General features: G+C 40.5%; 1 protein-coding gene and 1 long non-coding RNA gene across 3 annotated transcripts in view; one reads left to right on the forward strand and one right to left on the reverse strand.

Moving 5' to 3' along the window:
• The first annotated feature begins 10,171 nt into the window (after positions 1-10,171).
• Positions 10,172-11,077, forward strand: LOC107308275 (uncharacterized). Its single transcript, XR_001552731.3, has 3 exons — positions 10,172-10,262; positions 10,430-10,547; positions 10,988-11,077. It is a non-coding gene; the product is annotated as an uncharacterized LOC107308275 (long non-coding RNA).
• Positions 11,078-13,065: 1,988 nt separating this feature from the next.
• The window catches only part of B3GLCT (beta 3-glucosyltransferase), a 36,998-nt gene continuing 29,053 nt past the window's right edge, over positions 13,066-21,010 (reverse strand). The window contains exons 11-15 of one of the 2 annotated variants that reach the window (XM_015852042.3): positions 20,348-20,461; positions 19,279-19,378; positions 18,780-18,899; positions 17,043-17,187; positions 13,066-14,845 (exon numbers count right to left, since the gene is read on the reverse strand). In XM_015852042.3, coding sequence (XP_015707528.3) covers positions 14,678-14,845; positions 17,043-17,187; positions 18,780-18,899; positions 19,279-19,378; positions 20,348-20,461 — 647 coding nt within the window. In that variant the 3' untranslated portion in view covers positions 13,066-14,677. Of the gene's footprint in view, positions 14,846-17,042; positions 17,188-18,779; positions 18,900-19,278; positions 19,379-20,347; positions 20,462-21,010 lie in introns of those variants that run through there. The other variant, XR_014942154.1, reaches the window with a different exon arrangement.

Consider the following 21,010-nt stretch of genomic DNA (forward strand, 5'->3'; position numbering starts at 1 on the left):
ATACACATATCAGTATATATGAATAAATACAATTACATTGCATTAAACACAGTGTTCTGAAAATGGCGTATAAATACATAAGCATGTAATGCGTACAGATAAACTAACAAATTAATGAAAAAGATTTCTATTACTTTTTGAAGTAAAGCAAGGCAGTCTGATAATATTTTTTCAACATTTTCCTTGTTTACCTCAAGTTACTTCTTTAGAAATGCTTTCACTGCATCAAAAGGACAATTTTTCCAGTGAGTTTATTTCTACTAGAACTTTTTAACTCACTGTGCTGATTCGCTTGGCTGTAGGAGAACATGTAGTACTGGAGAAAAGCCTCAAAGTCACTGTTTTCCATGTGTAATCTGCAAGCAAATGCACTGAGGACACTTCCTGACATTCCTCCACTTGTTCTTATGCTTTCCTAAAGGTTCCATCTTATCTTGTGAGCTCCCTCTGTTCTATTGCTACCAAAAGTGGATTTGGCTGTACAGAAGGGGATTCAACCACAAGGTTTTCTCTGCATTTAAACGAGGCTTTGGTAGTACTTATTACTGAAACTTCAATATTTATTTTTGAAACAGCACCTTGACTGCATCTAATATTCAGAGCCTTGTGTACAACCCTATCAAATGCTGGTGAAATGTGAAATATAGTATTCAACTTAGTAGAACAAATGTATTCATAAGGGTGCAATGAATGTGGGTTTTTTTAAGGATTATTTCATGGTATTTTTTTATTCTTATCCTTACAGACAGGCACGCACACAGACAAGGAATAGGCATAGCCCTCTATAGGGCTGTGCATGGCTCACGGCACAACAGTGCACACCAAGCTGGACTAATGGAAAGGGAGAAAATGGGCTGCTTCATCCCCTGGGCTACCGCAAAAGCTGCATGCTTCCCACTGACAGCCACATCCAAACCTATGCCTCAAAATTAGAAGGTTGCATAGGCTGCCACCAAACACCTATCCCTGGCAACGCCTTCTTCTGCCATCTTTTTATTTGAGCCAACACCGTCAGAGGAGATTATACCATTCAGATGATGAATTTCACAAGTGCCCTTGATGTACCAGGCGGACAAGAGGTTTGAAGAGAGCTTTCCAAGTAAAGCCCAAAATCTAGCAAACTGATGATATGAAAATTCTTAAGAAAGAATCAAAGGTATTGCCAGTAACTGTGATAGTGGTAGTCCAGTGAATGTGCAGACCTCACGGTGATAAAATCTGCAGGTCTGTAAAACGGGGGGAAACAGAGAAACTCGGAAACAAGCAGTGGCTGAAGCCATTTCTTCAATCTCTTGCTCCAACAACAAAGCACATTTTTAGTTGTTCTTAGTAATGTGAGAACTAGCAACACACATATCTAAATATATTTCTCTATAGACGTGTGTATGTCTATATATATGCATATCAGACAACATAGAGGACTAAACATGGATCTCCAGTGAGAATGAGGTGATTGAAATCAAACTTTGTATCAAAGAGAATACAAAGCAAAAAAAATACAAGTATTGCTTTTTGCTAATAAGTAAAGAATGACATCACAGGTTGCCTGAACCATCCTCCGACTTTGGTTGTCAAGCTCTACACACTGACTCAGAAGCAATCAGTCTTCTCTGATCCTGAAATCAATAATTACTCCTACAAATAGAGGGAGATCTCATGGCAACTGGAGTTTGGCTGCAGGCATGCTCTTTGCTCATGAAAAAATGAGAAGGAAGAAAGAAAAAGGACATGATGAGCAATATTTTCAGCCTGCACCCCTATCTAGTAACTAATTCCTTGTAGACAAATGGATTGTGATATTATTCTTATTTTCTTACTTGTCACAACGGGGTCCATCAAACCATTTCTATGGCAACATAGGTCTCTCTGCAGTACAATATGCGATCATAAACCGGGAGCACAGTGCTCCTCCATGACATCCACAGGGAAGTGGGATCCCTGTCAGGATGACATTTTAATATTGACTCTAGAACCAACTTAGAACTGCACATGAAAATAAGCCCAGGGTTGAGAATGGAAAATGTAATTAGTACCCAACTGAAGTTAAGAATCAAGGTCACACTTTGTCATAAACAGATTTTTGTTCCAATATTTACTTAAAAGCTCCAAACATCTGTTCTTTTGGAAATGGGAATGCTCTGCTGGTAACAAGAGTTATTCATAGGAGCAGATAGATAGGCTAAAGTGGGGCCTGGTGAGGGATGGAGGAGGGTTTAACCCTGCTTGGGTTGCATGTTATTATGGAGAGCTTGAAGAGATATGCTTGTAATGCATGGAGAAAGGAAGAACACACTTGTGAGATCACAGACTGCGTGTGTATTCATACAGACTGAGTGTGAATAGAGTAATGTGGATGTGTTTCCTATGTGCCTCCTGCATGCGGGGTTGGGGATCCAGCTGAAAAACATCGCATACATTGGCATGAGAAGAGCCTGCAGAGTGCAGAAAGATGCGTTTCCACTGCTTGGTAGATGAATGATTCCTCTCAGCACGCGCGTTATCCAAATAATCTGATATTGGATGTTTTTGCAATTTAATTATAAAAGCTCGTGGAGTGGAACACCATTAACAGCAAAAGAAGCATTTGTTGTTGGTGTGTGTTCCTGTGCTGAGCTAGAAGGCAGATTCAACAGCTGCTCTCATTTTCTAATTGTCATTTTTGTTCTCTATCAGAAACTCTTCTCTACGGCATCATGGTTGCCATACACTCTGCAAGCTGTGGCTCAGTACCAGTGTGTCCCCTGGGACAGCAGTAGGCTCCTGTAGGAGTTATGCATTTCAGGTACCAGTGCCCATGTGCCCTGCACTGAGCCTGTCCCAGGGCAGGGCACACCAGGTGGGTGTTCTTCTTGTCCTGCAGGCAGTTTGCAAATAAGAAATGGGTTCCGTTGCTCCAAAGCAAGGACGAATAACAAACCATGCTCCTCAGACCATCCATCCATTTAGCCCCCTCCTGACCATCCATCATGCCTTTGCTGTTGTATCCCGAAATTGCCCCAAAACACAAGGCTAGGTTGTGTATTTCATTAGGGATCGTGTTTAGTTTTCAACCTGCTGCTGCCCCTGCTGAATGGCAGCCCTTCATCATTTTTTCCCTTTTACTTCTTATGACTTAAGAAGTGTTCTCAATTTGCTGTAACATAAAGAAAATGCAAGGTTAATTCAGGATATAATTTAGCTTGCCTTTTGGCAGTTTCTCACCTTATCTCAGTGCTTCCTGACCCCTAAAGCAATAGATGATTTGAGTTAATTTACAGCTACTTTGCTCTGCAGCTGCCTGCAGTGCTCATACAATTGGCTCTGATGCCTTCAGTGATGGAGGACGTGACCTCCAGGTGACAATAACCATTGGAACTGTTTGTGGCAGAGCTGTGTGGGTACAGCTGCTTATACTACCGAACATCTTGTGGCATTTGATGACTCTGTAAATCAAAGAGGAGTAGCAGCAGATTGGTACCTGGTAAAAGGAGATGGGAAGCAATTCTTTGTCTGAATCCAGTGCCCAAGACTAAATACCTGGGCAAACATAAAACCCCAGCTACCTTGGGACATTGGTAAATATTGGTTATCTGCTTGAGAACTACTGGGGAAAAAACAAATATACACACACAAAGAAAAAAGCAATCTTCTGATATAATCCTGCATTTCTGCCAGAGAATATATTCTGTTGTTTTCATTAAAGCATATCATAGACTTTGGTTTTATCAGTATCAATACAATACCCAACACATCCTCAATGAAACATCCTGTTGGTTGTTGTCCACAAACTTGGTAAGGATATCACACTGTCTGTGTCATTAACAAAGACATTGAAAAGTACCAGTCTCAAGAAGGACACTGCAAGGCTCATGAACATCTTGTACCTGGACACAGAGTCACTGACCAAAACACTCTGGCTGCAACCATCTAACCAGTTCTTTATTCATTGAATAGTCTGCCCTTCAAATTCATATTTCTCCAACTTAAAGATGAGGACATGATATGTGTGAATGATCTTGATATGGATTATGACAGTGGTTCCCAGACAAAGAAAAGATACAACACAAAGAGAAGGAACTGGATTTTAAAGGAACACAGGACTGTTTTTATAACACTCAATAAGGATCATTAACAATCATCCTGAGACTTACTGTAGTTTATTTGGAAAAAGGTTTTGACTTGCTTCTGGTAGACTTGCAGAAAGCAAGCTTAATGAACAAATCACAATAGTTGTCATGCTGCCACAGCTTCAAAGAGTGTTCTCTCCCCAGGAGTCTGCATGCATGAAGTGACAGGGGGATGCTGTAGAAGTCAAGCAGAGTTGCAAACAATTAGCCATCACAGATCACTCAGTTCTGACAGCAATTAAATAGTCCCATCTTTCATGACCCATAACTAAACTAAACAAAGCTTTCTTTTCCCTTATGAAGGTAGATTCTCTATTGTAAATAGATTCATCTTTCAACAGAAATGATAAAGTCCTTTTCAACTAGGCTGTTTGCTTCATAGACTCCAGTGCCTCAAATATAGCAACATCAGAGTTCTTGTAATGTATGTTTGCCACTGCAGAATTGAAGAGGGAATTATCCAGTGCTTGCTGGACTGCTTTGAAGATGCCAAACTGAATGCATCGGGAATATCTGAAAACAAAATGAGGTTATTAACTTCAGTGTCACATACCAGCATAAGGAAAGTGGAAGTGAGCGTTCAAGGCAGATAACTGCTGCCTATGGCATGGGGACATTGTTCATCAATTCCTTTGGAACATGAGGCAGCCACTTCTCACCTGCACAAGGAACCCCAGAACTCTGAGGCATTTCCTTTTGTCAACTTTAAAAGAATGAAGTGAGACACTTCCTCACTCCATGTTTGTTTTATTCTAATTCTGGACAATTGAAGAGTCCATGAATGCTTGCCTGTTGCCACTAGATATTCTTCTGTGTTAGATAAGACTACCCTCCTGCGGATAAGTTCCTAAATAGAAGAGGAAGGAAGGAAATAAGAGGTTCTTTCATTTTCTGAATACTATTTCACTTTCACAAAGCAGTTAATATGACTTTTTGTGAGGCAATTTTACAAATGCAACAGTCCAGTCTTGTATGCTCATGGTCTGCAACATCATGATTAAAAGATAACCAGATACAAAGATTTTACGTTGTTCTGATTCTTGTCTGCAAAATATCATAACAAAGCAAAGCAAATAAAATTCTCAAACCATAAACAGAGTTAATACTGAAGTTAATACAGATATTTTCCATACTGACCTCAGGAAAAAGGTCTACTGAGATAACACCAATAAAACGCTGATTTTCAAGCAATGGTAGGGACTGAGGAAGAACTTGGCACCAAATAAGAAATAAAAATGTTTTCATTTGCACAGTGGTATAAGAAGTCTTCCATGTCTCACAGACAGGATGCCCAGAGAAGCTGTCGATGCCCCATCCCTAGAGGTTGGATGGGGCCCAGGACAGACTGATGTGGTGGGTGGCAAACAGTCTGTGGGAGGAAGTTGGAGCTGAGTGGGTTTAAGGTCTCTTCCAATTCCATCTAAGCCATTCCATGAAATACAGGGTACCTCAGAGTTACTGTGTCTTAAGTCATTATTTTTTAGAGAGAGGTCTTTCTCTTAGTAGCTTTATAAATTCAACGTGTTATGGGGGTTTTTTTTGTTTGTTTGTTTCATTTTTTGTTTGTTTTTTTCTCATGTGAGTATTTGGGGTAGATTCACTCTAGAGAAGAAATAAACCAATGGAGGTTAGGTAAAGTTATGCCACAGTCAGAAGGTAAAGAACTGAAAAGAGACCCATTGTATTTGGCTAGAGAGAAATGCAAAAGGTGTTTAATGCACAGAACACAACTGGTTGAGCTAGACCTGGAAGATGAATATAGTGAGCACGGTCTGAGGGGCTTCCTGACCATGCTTATTTTTGGTTGAACATTTGCTTTCAGGGTAACGATGGCCCTCATTCTCCCTTTCCTGTAAGGGTGAAGGTGAGGATCTTGTCCTCCCCTATGAGGACAGGCTGAGGGAGTTGGGTTTGTTCAGCCTGGAGAAGAGAAGGTTGCGGGGTGACCTCATTGCAGCCTTTCAATACCTGAAGGGAACTTACTCCCAGGAGGGGAGTAAACTCTTCGAAAGGGCTGATAATAGCAGGACTAGGGGAAATGGTTTTAAGTTGAAGGAGGGAAGATTTAGGTTGGATGTTAGGGGAAAGTTCTTTACTAGAAGGGTGGTTAGGTCCTGGAACAGGCTGCCCAGGGAGGTTGTGGATGCCCCGTCCTTGGAGGTGTTCAAGGCCAGGTTGGACGGGGCCCTGGGCAACCTGATCTAGTAAAGGTGTATGTTTGGTGGCCCTGCCAGGCAGGGGTTTGGAACTACATGATCCTTGAGGTCCCTTCCAACCCGGGTAATTCTGTAATTCTGTGATTCTGTGATTGTTGCAGCTCTTTTATAAAATCCTGGACAATTTCCACCTAACATCCTCAATATGGATTGCCATTTCCAGCTGTGCTAGAAGCCCCAGCTACTTTAGCACATCTACTCTGTTATCCAGGGATACTTCTGCATTAACAGCATCTGAAGGTCTCCTTAGTCAATTCAGATATACCTCACTTGCTCCCATTCCTCTACTGCATTCTGCTCTAGGTGAAAAACTCAAATCCAGAGATAAGCAACAAAGAGACAAAGAACAACTCCTGGCTTGGTTCTTCCCTGCCCTTCTTGTTTGATACCCACTGAGAGGCAGACTGAATATTGATCTCTCATTCTTCAAAACCAGATCGGTAAAATACCTCCAGGAAAACAATATTCTGAGATATGCTGAGACGTGGAGGGAGCTCTTTCTTTCAGCCAAGTGGGAAGGTGGGCTGAAGGTCTTGAGAGTGGAAAGAACTTGACCTTTCCTTAGGTCAAGAACACAAATAACATTTGGAGTGGACATCTCAAACAAGGGAAAAATACTTGTGAAATCAGAACGTCAGTTTTTAATTGTGAGTATTGCGGAATCAAGTGAATATTCACCTCAAGAAGAATAGAATGTAAAGTGAGCATGTGGAGAAACAGAAGACGACTTTGGAATTCACAAAGTATGAGAATAAAGTGAAAGAACATTAAAAATTGAGTTCTCCCAGGCCCTGCAGTGTGTACTAAAATAAAAAGTAAGATAATTTTGATTGCTTAAATTGAAAAGGAAATTTGTGGTCTGCTCTATACCAGGGTCTGGTTAATGGAAATTCCTGGGCTGTTCCCAAAGCCAAAGGAGTGCCTTGTCCTGGCACTCAGACTTCCTCCAGGATTCCCAGGAAGCCAAAACTGCCTCTCTAGCTCACAACTGCTGTGGGCATTGAGTTTTATTTTAACCTTATTTGTAGCAATAACCATTTTTAAGCATCTGTGAAACAGGCATGAAGGACAACTCGTTGATCCACCTTCCTGCAGGATGAATGGCGGGGAAGCAACCTGCTCCAGGCTGGGACAGATGGTCTTTTCTGGAGACGTATCCCTGCACCAGCAGAGAAGGTTTCAGAGACCAAAAGAAGAGCGAGTAGTAGATTGCAGCATGAAGCTGAAGACCTGTGAAGAGGGACCAAGAGACTGCACTGAAGCTCAGACACAGGCAGGCTTTACACACTGGACATGCTTTGGGACCAGAGGGAAGAGCGTTTTCCCCTTCAGATGCAGAGCCAGCTGCAAACAAGAACCTGCCCTTCAGCACAGCTTTGAGGATGGCAACCTCCCATTGAAATGGCAGGGATTCAACTGGAGCTGTGACATGCACCTACAGGAAGTGTTTTCTTCCTGTCCACACAGAGCTCTGTTGCCATGCTCAGAGATAACAGGTTTGTTCTTTCTGGGGAGAGGTGCAAAGTGTCTCTTAGGAGAAGGGAAATCCTGTACAAGATGAACCTTTGCCTTGAGACAACAAATGGGAAGGAGAGAAAGAAGCAAGGAGAGAAAAATTCTGAGTCCCTTTGTGGCTGACAAGCCCAGCCCTTGCACACAGCAGGACAGTCAGATGTCAGGCTGGAAACAAGCTGTGAAGGAGCTCCATGGCTGTGTGTAATGAGACAGAGGTTCCCAAGGTCACCGTAAGCCAAAGAGCTTCAAGTACTCCATTTATATATTTTGTTCCTGAGCAGAATGCACAGTCCTGTGCCCCTGGAGTCAGGCAATGAGACCATGAGACCAGTGTCTCTCTGGTCAGCCCCCTCAGGGCACCTTCCTGCTGGTGGTGAGGGTCGGCTGGGCCAACAGCGGAGCTGTTTCCACCCAAATTAAATGGCAGGGAACTTACTTGGGGGCTTGAAGTAATTCCTAGGAGCAGGATACAATGTGGGGTCAGTTTCTAAGCCAGTGTGCCACTGCAGGGCCTCGGCAGGGCTGTCACACTCACGGCTAACATAGGGCAGCACACATCAGGAAACATTTTGACTCAAGTCAAGGGTAACTCAATTGTAGGGCTCTACTTAGTTCTACACAATCAGGAAATTTAGTTGGACAAAGGCAAAACATTGTCCCAGAATATTATAAACAATCCCTTGGCAATGGTCTATTTGATGTTTCCTGACTGTTTACAGAGTACAGGAGAAAGAATGTCTCTTGGGCAAATGAGCCTAGACAAGATGAGTGAGATTGCTAACCAACATGGCTTTTTGTTACACTGCCATAGAATTTCCCCTATTTTTTCTATTACCTTAATATGAAATTTAACGACTGAGTTACTGGGGAACAGTACAGAGGTGCACAGTGCTTGGGCTGAGCTTAGTCATGAGTCTGCACAGATGGGAAGGATGATCATACCCTGTTTTTATTACTGCACTCAGCAGTAAGTGCAGGCAAGGTTGGCAGGTCAGCAGCCCAAATATCCCAGCTGTTATGTTTACCTGCAAGAATGATGTGCAGTTCTGTAATAGGATTGCCAGAGGTCCTTCTGGTGGCCTATAATCACGCTGAATTTAAACTGTTACAATAGCTCTCATACAGCTTATACCAGACATTTTGAAAGGTTAGATTTAATTGCTTATGAGTGCAACGCCATAAATAACTGGCGAACTGAACCACTTTTCAGACTGTAGTGAAATAATTATTTGCAGCAATTTTATCAAAATAGAGATTGATGATGGGTAATTGTACAGAAGAGGATGTAATTAATGACTGGTCAGATTTGGAGCTGTAGGGAATCTTTTGTATCTCTTGTTTCTATGTTTAATGCTTTAACACAGACTGCTTATAAATGCCACGTTCTTCATATATGTTTAGCACCATTTCCTTTTAAAGCAGCCCTGAGTCTGCTCTGTCCTGCAGACAATGGGAGGTATTTTTGTGTTAGAGCTTTTCTTACATTTAGACTCCTGTTTTCAAGCATCTACCCATGATTCCACTTGCCCATGGATGAATTACAGAATTTGTACCTGTAGTCAAAGCCGTGCAGGTCTCATATCTGTTAAAAGAGTTCAACAGGAAGTGGTCACACATTTAAAGAAGGGAAAAAATAGAAAAAGGAGAGAAACCTGGGTCAAGGTATTGGCTTCTGCATCCTTACTCTGGATCAGATGGGTCCTAAACAACTTCAGTCAAGCTCTGTTCTGAATGCCTCTACAAATCTCTTTAAGAGAGATCCATAACTTCAAAAGAAATGGAAAAGCACACAAACTAATGTGTGTTACTTAAAAGCAGCTGTTGTCATTCCTTGCAATATTTGAAAGGAGTGTATAAATAGGAAGAGGAACAACTGTTTATGAGGGTAGACAGTGATAGGACAAGGGGGAATGGTTTTAAACTGAGACGGGAGGTTTAGGTTAGATATTAGGAGGAAGTTTTGCACTCAGAGGGTGGTGACGCACTGGAACAGGTTGCCCAAGGAGGTTGTGGATGCCCCATCCCTGGAGGCATTCAAGGCCAGGCTGGATGTGGCTCTGGGCAGCCTGGTCTGGTGGCTGGTGACCCTGCACACAGCAGGGGGTTGAAACCAGATGATCATTGTGGTCCTTTTCAACCTGGGCCATTCTATGATTCTATGATTCAGTGATACTATGATGCTATGATTCTATGATTCTATAATAATGACTGTGTGCAAAGAACAGCAGAACCACAGCACATCCTGCAACAAAGCCCATGTGGCTGTAACCCTAGGATCCTATTATCTCAATGGGACATAATACTGTTCAGCAGCATGTCAGTGCAGACCACTGACTTTAGCACCTTGTGGTACAATGTTGTTTTTCCTTTCTTCTGTGTGTTTGGAACAGCCCCGGGAATTTTGCCACCAAGAACCTTCATTGAGGTTTGTAATAGCTGAGTCAGCTTGATTTGCTGAGTGCCTGGGGAAGATGCTAATGCCTGCAGAGTCCTAGTCATTGGGCAGTGGCGCTTTTGGATATGTCTGGCATAACAAGGGAAAAGTGCTTTGCAAGTGATGGCTGTTGCTAATGAAACCTGCCTCCCCAGCAGCAGGCCCTATGCAGTATTGATTCACTGAGGCACAGGGCTTCCCTCAAGAGTGCAATTACAGTGAGGACATAAACAGCCAGGAGACAGAAAAGAGCAGGAAAGCACTGGGCAAAGCTCCGTAAGTATCACTGACATAATGCTGCTGAATGCTGCAAAAGGGAGATTTTTGGATGCTATTTTAAAAAGGCAAAGGCTCAAATTTGATCAGTTTTGCACAGCCAAGATGCTCGGGTCATTTGCATTTTGACTGGCTGCTCCCTGAAAGCTACTTCGTATTTTAGCTGCATGTCTTGGGTGGGCACTGAGGCCAAGACCCAGTTCCATAAGAGCAAAGAAATGGGAAAGAAGCCAGGATCCTACAAGCCTGCAAACTGAAAGCAAACACAACAGTGCCCAAAACACTGTGAAGCAGTTTGAAACTGAGCAAAAGGGGAATTCTCCCCAGGAATTTCTCAAAAGCATCATTTTCCCTTAAGTGCCATTTTAACTCTTTTGAACACGAAGAAATGATAACCAGAAGTTTAATATATATATATTTTTTTCTCTTTCTACTTCCAGGTCTCTAAAATAAGGCAACAAAAAAGGTAAAACAAAGAAATTTTTCTGCATAAAGAACTTCAGAACAAATCCCTGCTCTTCTTCAGACAACTGAAAGAAGCAGGAAACCGTGGTAACTGTTCTGAAATCCACTTCACTGACATGAAAGTCTGCCTCAGGTGGATCAGACAGGTGTGTAAGAGCTTGAGTGATAGTTGGAGAGAAAAAGGACTCTGAAAGCACCAGGACTCACACATTCTGCTTTCCATTATGTGATAAGAGTCTTTAACAAATAACTCCAAGGACTACAGATAAAGCCAGCCTGCAGAAGTACTCACACGCGTGAAGGAGGTATCAAGAGCATGTCTTGAAGTGGTTCTGCTTTATGTGCTTGTTTCCATCATCCCACTAAGAGTGAATTTAAGTATGACATCCACAGAAATTTCCTTCTGGGCACAGGCTTCATTTGCATGGACTTTGAGAACTGAACAAAGAAGTAACTCTCAGTTTTATACTAACTATATGAGCCTGAGCTTGTGTGTGTGTTGGAGCCCAACCCACTGCCTCCTCCAAGCAATGCCAGCCTCAGAACCTGCTTTTATTTTTCCATAGACCACAAGGCAGACAGATACAGTGCTCACTGTAGCAGACAGCCTCCCATTCATCATGTGAGATAAGCTGTCGGGCAGCTCTGCCTTCCTCCCAGCTGATGCTACAGCTTCCATCCATCTTCCTTCTCTGTAGCAGAAAGCAACCTGTTCACCTTGGCTTTGCATCTCAACACTGAATCAAGAGGAATACCTCTCTATTTTTATCCTTGGAAAATATTTTGATCTTTTCTTTTAGAAAAGCTGTTAGTAGTTAGAATTACCAGTAATGGGTTTCAAGACATTAAGTTTCATGACTTGGTGACTGACACTATCATGTAGATTTTCATGTACATAAATCTGTTTGCCTTGATTCCCCAAACTCCTATTTATTTGCAGAGAAGAACTGGCTGAGCTGATGTTTATAATACGTTTGTCACACTCAGAGGTTCAGTATGGACTTGCCTGTTTTGAAACATCTCTGACAAGTTTGTTGTACACCTCCTAAGAGCTGTGTTAGGAGAGAGCGAAAAATCCTTCCCTGCTCCCTCTTTGTATCACTCATTATTAGACACCTCAGCCTCTCTTGTGCCTTTCCAGATAGATACTTGCAGGCTCTTAATGTTCTGCTGAACAAAAAGCACTCTGCATTCTCACAGATCCCTGTTACCCTTGGCATCGTTTCTCACTTTCTCTAGACACAAAAAACCAACAAACTCTGGAAACTGTTACTTTTTGCCCCCCAGTGTATGATGCTACTTAAGTAAGTGATACATAAAGGCTGATGGCAGTGACGTGACCATCAATCTGAACACACATGAATGTCAGTGTATAAAAGTTGTATAGTCTGTTATATTTCTACAGCTTGACCCCAGTGTCTCTTTCAGATACTGGATAGAGTTCCTCACAAGAAGGCAGTAACTTGGTGATTATGGGATGACTGCCCACAGCTTGTTGTGCTGTAAACCTATTTCATTGTTTATTGAGTGTGAAGTAATTCCAGACCTAGCCATTTGTAAGACTGGAGTATTTTGTTTTATTTGTGATCCATTAACAGGAAGATTCCTGTCTAAACAAATGATTAAGGGAAGAGAAAGAACAAATGATGGCTTGGTGCGTCAGGACAAAGGATGCACTGAGAGCTGCTGCATGAAGGGCAGGAGGAGGCCACAGGACAACCAAGTGGGCTGAATCAAAGCACTGCACCCAGAGCAGCGCTCCCGACCTGCTCCATGCGAAAGATACCTCAGAGAAATCTCTCTGATAAACACAGCCACATTTGCTTCCAAATGCAAGTGAAAGGAGAGGCTTGTGGGGAACGTGAAGGTCAAAGGCAGCTTTTGCTGCGATTATTTGACAGGTAGTTGTTTTCATAGAATATGAAAAGAGCCTGTTTAAACCTTCCCTTAGTACAAGTGACCACAGAATATCCTTCAGCTGACAAATTTATGACACAGGGGCCTGAAGAATCTCATGCTCTTCTTTTTGCAAAGAGGAAGAAGGCACAAAAGGTAAGAGAAGAACGCTTTTATTCCGCCTTCAGCTCTCACAGTTCTACACAGTAAACGTAATTAACAACACATCCACGGTGCCAGAGGACACAGCCCTGGGATCAGTAAAATCTCTACCATTTAAGGCACTGGTAGTGGGAAGAAAAAAGGGAAAAAATACATAATATGGATTTCCCCTGCGTAATCAGTACTTCCACCCATTATGATTATGTGCTTGCTATTCAGATGCTTAGAATTCCACAAGCTACATTCACAAACAAGCATTTCTACAACTTCGGTAATTGGAATCAGTGGCTCCCCTATTTAGACACACAAGAGCAAGTATTGCATTATTTTGGAACAGAATCAATTTCTGACCTACCAAAAACCAAAGCAAAACCACAAATGACCTCAGCAGTATGGCTTTAAGACCCTGTATTTGGTTACAATATAGCAAGTGAAGTTACGTAACAGCATACAAGTCTCATATACTGTTCCCTTAGAAGTTTTACAGTATAAAAATTAGTTTAAAACACACCAAAGCCAGTTTTTTGTACAAACGTTTCTACAAAACTGAATTACTCGAAGAAAACAATGAAGAACAATTAAATATGAATCACTTTTTACATATTGTAAGCACATTTCTTACCTTGATGATATAAATTAGGAGTGCTGCAAACCTTTTAAAGCTGGCACCCATATACTATGGAAACACACACATCAGGAATACCGAAGCGTTAGTCCTTCAAACATCCCCCGGTCCGATTTATACTTGCTAAAGAGTTACACCACGATTCAGGTTTCTAAAGGAGCCACAGTGACCTCCCGTGGCCGCTTCAGAAATCCCAGTTCTTAACCTTTTATTTAGTAGGTGACATCCCTCAGAAATGCTGATTAACTTAAAGGTGCAGAGCAGCTCGCACTTGGTCCACCAGGAACCTACAGTACTTCCTTTTCAAACGAGCGCAAAGGATCATGCCCGTCCTTGGAGGTGTTCAAGACCAGGTTGGACGGGGCCCTGGGTAACCTGATCTAGTAAATGTGTATGTTTGGTGGCCCTGCCAGGCAGGGGGGTTGGAACTACATGATCCTTGAGGTCCCTTCCAACACGGGTCATTCATTCTGTGATCACTGCTTTCAAACAATCCAGCTCTTGGGCACAAAAATAAAGTCCTGTCTCCTCTCTCATACACCAGGAACCTGTTGGGAACAGTTCAAAGAACTGTATCTGAAGGTCATTCAGACACTATACTCAGTAGGTATTTAACAGATGCTCGATATTAAGCTCCCAAATAAAGAACTGCAGCTTTTGCGAGAACAAAAGAAGGAAATGCAAATGGATGCTGTATCGTTCACAGATCAAAACAGAATGCAGACAAAGTTGTAGTATGGGTTTGAATATGTGGCAAGTTCACAGATGGATAAAGCTGTAAGATATTTAAAAAGAAACCAGCATAATAAAAGAATCCAAAAGTCGATTACAAGCCTTCATCCCCTGCTCTGAAGAAATGTAACGGGAACAAAGCATTATCTGCTATGTCATAAAAGGATGATCAGTATAAGAACACAAAAATCACAGTAGCGACTGCCCCTCATCTGCAGTACATTAATCAATACTTTAATTCTTCTCCTGCTTATAAGTCCTCCCGGTTAAACTCAACTTTCTTTCCTTTCAGTGCCTCTTCTGTGTTTGGTGCCAGCCATGTGAAGTACACCTTCACTGGATCAATATTCCAGTGTTTGTGAAATGACACTGGAATCTGGTGAGAAAGGTAGTCTTTGGGGTAGTCCATTGGCCGTGCCTAAGAAGGAAGAACAAACTCATTTGTACTCAGCAAGGAAGAATTATATAATCAGAAAGCACAGCCATTCAGTGGCCTCTGTATCACAACGTACAGGATAACAACACAGGTTATTTTATATCATTCCATAAAATTACAGGCATAACTAGATCTCATGCACTGCAGTCATCATGCTATAAAGTACACTGGTATTAACCGTGTCCTGTTTCTCAGGGTGAAATGGCCACCACCTATGAACACAAACAGTGAGCAGTATGGTTCATATCACACCTGTACTGCTTGTGCTCAATAGTAAGACAATCATCGCATGCAGTACAGACCTTCTTCTCCTCCTCCTGAGAGACACTAACCCTGGCACTGTGACTGAGGATCCTAAATATGCTGGAATGTGTGCAGTTTTATGACAGGGAAATATTACCAAAGGCAAGAAATACGATGCCAGAAAACTGCATTATTCTTTATTGGGTTATATCAGAAGAGACAGAATTACAACAAACTCACGTGATGCAGCTCAGTTTTAACATGTCAAGCATGTTTCACTTCCTCTGACATTTTAATGGCAAGTAAGTGCATCACTATATAAAAAAAGCCCATTCTGCAGTGGCCTGTGGTAAAATAGCTTTCTTTTTCAGAGAAATACAGCAAAGATAGGCATAACTTTATTCAGGAAGCACTTTGTAGTAGTAAGTAACTTTTAACATGCTGGAAGGTGCATTCACCTTCTCTTTAGGTACAAGACAAAGGAAGGAAATGGGTGACCAGGACATTGAATCAATGATCTGATGCCTAAGCTCATAACTGATTGAATACTGTATATTTCAGTCTCTCAGTGGCTCAATTAATGAATTCTGCATGCTGCATTCTTCCAGCCCTTTCTCTCAAAGCTGGAGTTCTTTTCTCAAGCTTCATCTTTCTTTAAGGTACACTACATCAGGATTTGTTGTAAGTGATAGTGGAAATGAATTACGATTCAAGTGCAATTGTCTAAAACCGCTGGGGTTTCACTTTCAAAGTGATTCAGAATCGAGTGCACGTTAGTAAGGATTACAAATAAGTGCTTTGTTTTGTTCTCTAAGTGCCACTCCTGCACATCTGTGAGATGAGGTCGGGTTTTTCAAACTCTCATTTGAAAACAACAACAACAACAAAAAAAAACCCAATATATAAAAAAACCCCAAAGCTCTACAAGCAAATTATTTATTAATTCTGCTGATGAAGATGCATTACTTGCTTTCTTTTATATTTACACTGACAGAAGTGATGATAGAATAAAGTAGGAAAAGAAATCAGTACATTTCTTGTTATGTGGTCAAGGGGTTAAGATCCTGAATGGAGCGTCCTGGTCTTTCCATTCCTCTAAATAGTAAATGTAGTCAGAAAAAAATATCCATATGGGCAACGCTGCTAATTTAATTAGATAACTTCCTCCCCTACCCTGGCAGCTGCTTTGAATTACTTGGTACTTTACTAATTTTCAAACAGCCTATTAACTTAATCTCAGTTTATATTCAGCTACACCAACCTTTCCAACTTCTAAGCACGCTGAACATCTGAAAAACAGCCGGCACTACACTGCCTTAAGGGCTGGCTTTTTAAAAGGAGGTTTTACACAATTTGGATAAATCACAAGCGCTTCTCCTCTTTCTCTCCTACCATTGGAGGAAAGAAAAGCATTTATTTGTTTCACGACACAGCACACCTCTCTGGGTCTCAGAGCATACTGTTTTCCACCATCATGTTACAGATATATTGTTAACTATTCTTGACAGCAGATTCAATGGGATCTGGATGGGGCTGTGAGCAACCTGATCTAAAGGGAGGTGTCCCTGCCTACAGCAGGGGGTTGGAACTAGATGGTCTTACAGGTCCCTTCTAACCCAAACCATTCTATGACATACCACAAGTATTCAAAGCATGTGGCTTCTCATTCTATTTGTTTTAGAAAGGGCCCACCTCTGTTACAGTAAATGAAATATCCTATAAACTGCTACAAACTTATAAAGAATTACTATACATGTAACAATTCATGCTTTGATTGGTTGGTTAAATGTTCCAGAGAGAACTGAGTTGTAGCAGCAGCATTTTGGTTATGATTATTACACACTGGTCTACTCGGTAATATTTCCACGCTTTATTTTATGCATGTAATTAGAAGAACAAAACATATATTAAACACTAGTAAAAATAACTCTCTGACCTGATGGAATAGAGGACTGTGTGTTATAGGGATTCCTAAGCCACTAAAACACATCCCCAGGACCATATCATCAGGTGCATCCATGCTGTAACACCGGCACTTACTAGCAAGCAGCCTCTGAACAGCTGCCCTGCTGAAAACCATCCTGAGGAGGAAAAAAAACAACAAAAAAGCAAACAAAAAGCATTGTACAATAAGTACCAAAGTAACAAAATGACTTGAAATGATTAAATGTTGCTAACTGATATAAAGTTGCAAGACAACACATAGCCCTCCCATGCAACTTATCTGGAATTTGAAGATTTGAGAAGGCATTACTGATAAGTAATGCAAGAGGCATTTTCTGAAAGATAATTACTTCATATAATAAAAGCTAATTATACAGTTATTCTAACCTTACTTAGCTAGCCATCATTATTATTTTTTTTTACCACTGATAATTATTCCTACATTTAATCAGGATTTTAAAGGGATATTCTCTTCCATCTTATTTAAATATATTTTCTTGTTAGTTCTCATATAAAGAGAAGAACTCCAAACCTCAACTGTCATTCCCTGAATCCTTTGCTGTGCCAAGTTCTCTCCATAAACAAAAAATGTTCCTTGAGGATATATGAAAGGCTTCCTGTTTCTTGCTCATCTAAATAATAACAAGATCATTATCACTAAAATATCCCTCCAGTAAACCAGAAACATGATGACGTCTTAAATTCAACAGCTGAGGGAATATACTTTTGTCGAATATTCCACATCTGTTTCTTCCTGAAGTTACATCATCCAGTTTGTCCAATAAAGAGTACTCAACTATGACAAATTACACTCCAGAGATTCGTGCTTCAAATCTGCTGTACAGCTTCACGAGTTCATTCCCTTTATGACCAACAGGACACAAGGTATATTTCTTAGCTCAAGAATGTACCCTATCTAAGCAAAATCCTGTGGAACTAAGCAAAACAGTTGAGGGGGGGTTAATTATTTTTTATTTATTTGGTCGTTCCTTATTTAGTCATTAATTTTCACATAAAATGATTATAAGGACACGCAAAAGACACAAATTGCTTTAGACACAAAAGATGCTTCTTAAGATGGTTCTCAGTGTAATACAAGACAATGTGACACACCACATACATGTTAATTTAAACCAGTTTCTATACACAATCACTGAGGCCCTGAGAGAGAATCATTAGAGGTTTTACTTTTTAGCCATGCTTGGAGAAAGACAAAGAACAAGAAAGGAGTACTTTTACTGCAGCAATCTGTATCACTGAATGTATTTCTTTAGATTCTCCTGCAAACTCCACCACAGTTCAGAAGAGAAATGAACTGTTTTAAGGAAATATCCCAGCTGTCTCTGCTCACAACATTTTGAATCACGCTGAGAGATGGTCTGTGTGTGTGCAGAATGAATTCTGTCAGATGAACCAATGCAGCATGATGTGATTCAAGACAACATGTGGTGCTGATAACTGATAACGAGCACACGAGTTCACAGAAGCAATCAAGCCAAAACAAACCCCCTTAAACACGCATGGTCCTCAGCACTAAACACTTTGCTTTGCGAATCTGTTCCTACTGGGCTGCACAACCTGAGAAAATTGAGTCTTTGAGCATCACTGCTTTTTAATTGTACTAGTAAACATTACTGATTCTGCTGCAACTGATTTGTGCTGTAATTCAAAACATTTACATTCAAACCAGGAACTAATGTAGATCTCAGCAGAAACTGAAACAAATTACCCTCCTCCTCCAGTGATATAACTGTATCCTCCTGTTCCCAAGCCGTAACCATAACGCTCTCCAAGAAATACTGGTTCATTTGGGTTGTAGCAGCTGAGCAGTTTTCGGAGCCTGAAGATACTGAAGGAGGAAAATCCATTGAAGAGGAAAAAGAAAATTAAACCATAAAGACATTTATTTCAAATTTATTGCAAATTACTATAACCGATCAACTCATACATGCCTACGCTGAAGAATCACAGCAGGTGACCTTATCGTATTGAGACTACACGGTTACATAGTAACACTGTATGCATGGTTTTTATGCAATTACAAATTTACACTGTTTTTAATATCAATCCAGAAATGCTGAACAAAAAGTGACTATTTTATTCCTGGAAACCATATCAAGCTAAATATAACTAATGAAAGAGCTGCATATCTTAAATACAGGAAAAGAGACGAATATTGCTAAAATTCCCACCAACATCAACAGCAGTTGAAATATTCCAACTTGTACCTTATCAGTGTGTCATCATCCACTATGACTAACCACGGAGTTCTGGCAGAGCTATTATTCAAATACCTTTCCAAAATGGCAAAAGTTTTCCCACAGTGACCTGGAGGGAGAGGAATAACAGAACATGTATATTCACGTATCGTAATGTTTTGTAAAAAGCAATCATTATTCAACTAAAAGAATGCTCACCGGATGAAAACATTTTGGAAATAACAAGAAAAATATCTGAGATACAAGTTTAAATTATCTCCTTCATTACACCGAATGGTCATTGCTTTCTATGCAAGAACAAACTTTTGAAGTATGCTTCAGTATGGAAAAATCTGAATGACGAAAACCAGGAGAACAAGCTATATTCTAGTTAGCCTATTAACCTCTTGGACTGCTCAGGGCAAACCGCTACTCTTAACTTCTGAATTAAAAAAATAAGAAGAGATTATGATAGATATATCTTCTGCAAAGTACTTTGAGATATTTTCAGAATACTTCATAATGCATCATGTCTCTCATAATGCATCATTCAGAACAGTTTATTTAGTTCAGAAGGCCAGTCGACCAAAGGTCCTATAGTTTCCCATGGTAATTCTTAAAGGTCATACAACATGCCAAAAAGCACCAGAACAAAAAACCCCAATGCTATGCCTAAATAGAAGCATATAAGACACAAGCATACAATGTTTGAATACCACATAGAGAGTAGCTCACATTCAGTAACCATTTGATACTGTCTGTGGCCATCTGTCACAAATCCATGACACAATACAGCAATTAATCTTACATCAGGAGTAGGCCCAGAATAATAACACCAATTTTTGTCTCCTTCAGTAAATCAAGATACCCTTTTATCATATTTACAAGTACTTAATTTTCTACTAAAATAATATAATAGTCTATACACACAGGTGACCTGTACTCTCCAGCCTTTTCCCGTGTGAAAGAAGTACACTCTTAATTTTAGATGCAGGAATTTGTTAGTGAAATAAATATATGTGAAATACACGTATAGTCCTGAAAACATAGTATCTTTACACAATTACTTGTGTCAAACTGCCAACAGTCAACAACTTACCTCTTTCAGTATTAGGTATGCCTAAATCTATAGTGGGAATGGAGATGTCTCTGTAATCACTGTAGTATTCAATAAGTGCAGCTTCTCTTTCCCAAGTCTGCTTTACAACTGGTACTGTAAAACATTTGTTGACATTGAAGCATAAGTAACTACTAAACTAAAACGTCTATGTCCCTGTTAACCAACATGTTCCATCACACTGTAATGAAAATGTTTCAAGTACAGCATGATGGCTGTAAACATTCCATTTTTTTCCTTTCCTACTGTACTTAAAGAAACAAATTAACATTTTTATGAGATGCAGCCAGGATAGTTTTATTTATGCCTTAACAAAATTTCTTTAAAATATGTCTATAGTTTCATTCAGATTATGCTGTGATGGTTCCATCTGTATTCCAAAGCATGGAATTCAATACTCATACACTTGCTATGTTGGACTTGTATTACACATCAGCAAGAACGTTATTAGAGATCAATCACTCTTCCAGTATTGAAGCTGTCATATTTTAGAAACACAGCCAACTGCACAGCATATTAAATATTCTGAATCACAAACAGACCAAATGCATCTTTTGAAGTGCTACACTCGTGCTATATACATGGTATTTGACAGCAACACAACGCTAATGCTCAAAAGCACCTGCCTCCAGAGACACATTCACA

Source organism: Coturnix japonica, chromosome 1 (assembly GCF_054131305.1).
Source record: "Coturnix japonica strain WE chromosome 1, WE-NBRP24, whole genome shotgun sequence".
Taxonomy (NCBI): Eukaryota; Metazoa; Chordata; class Aves; order Galliformes; family Phasianidae; genus Coturnix; species Coturnix japonica.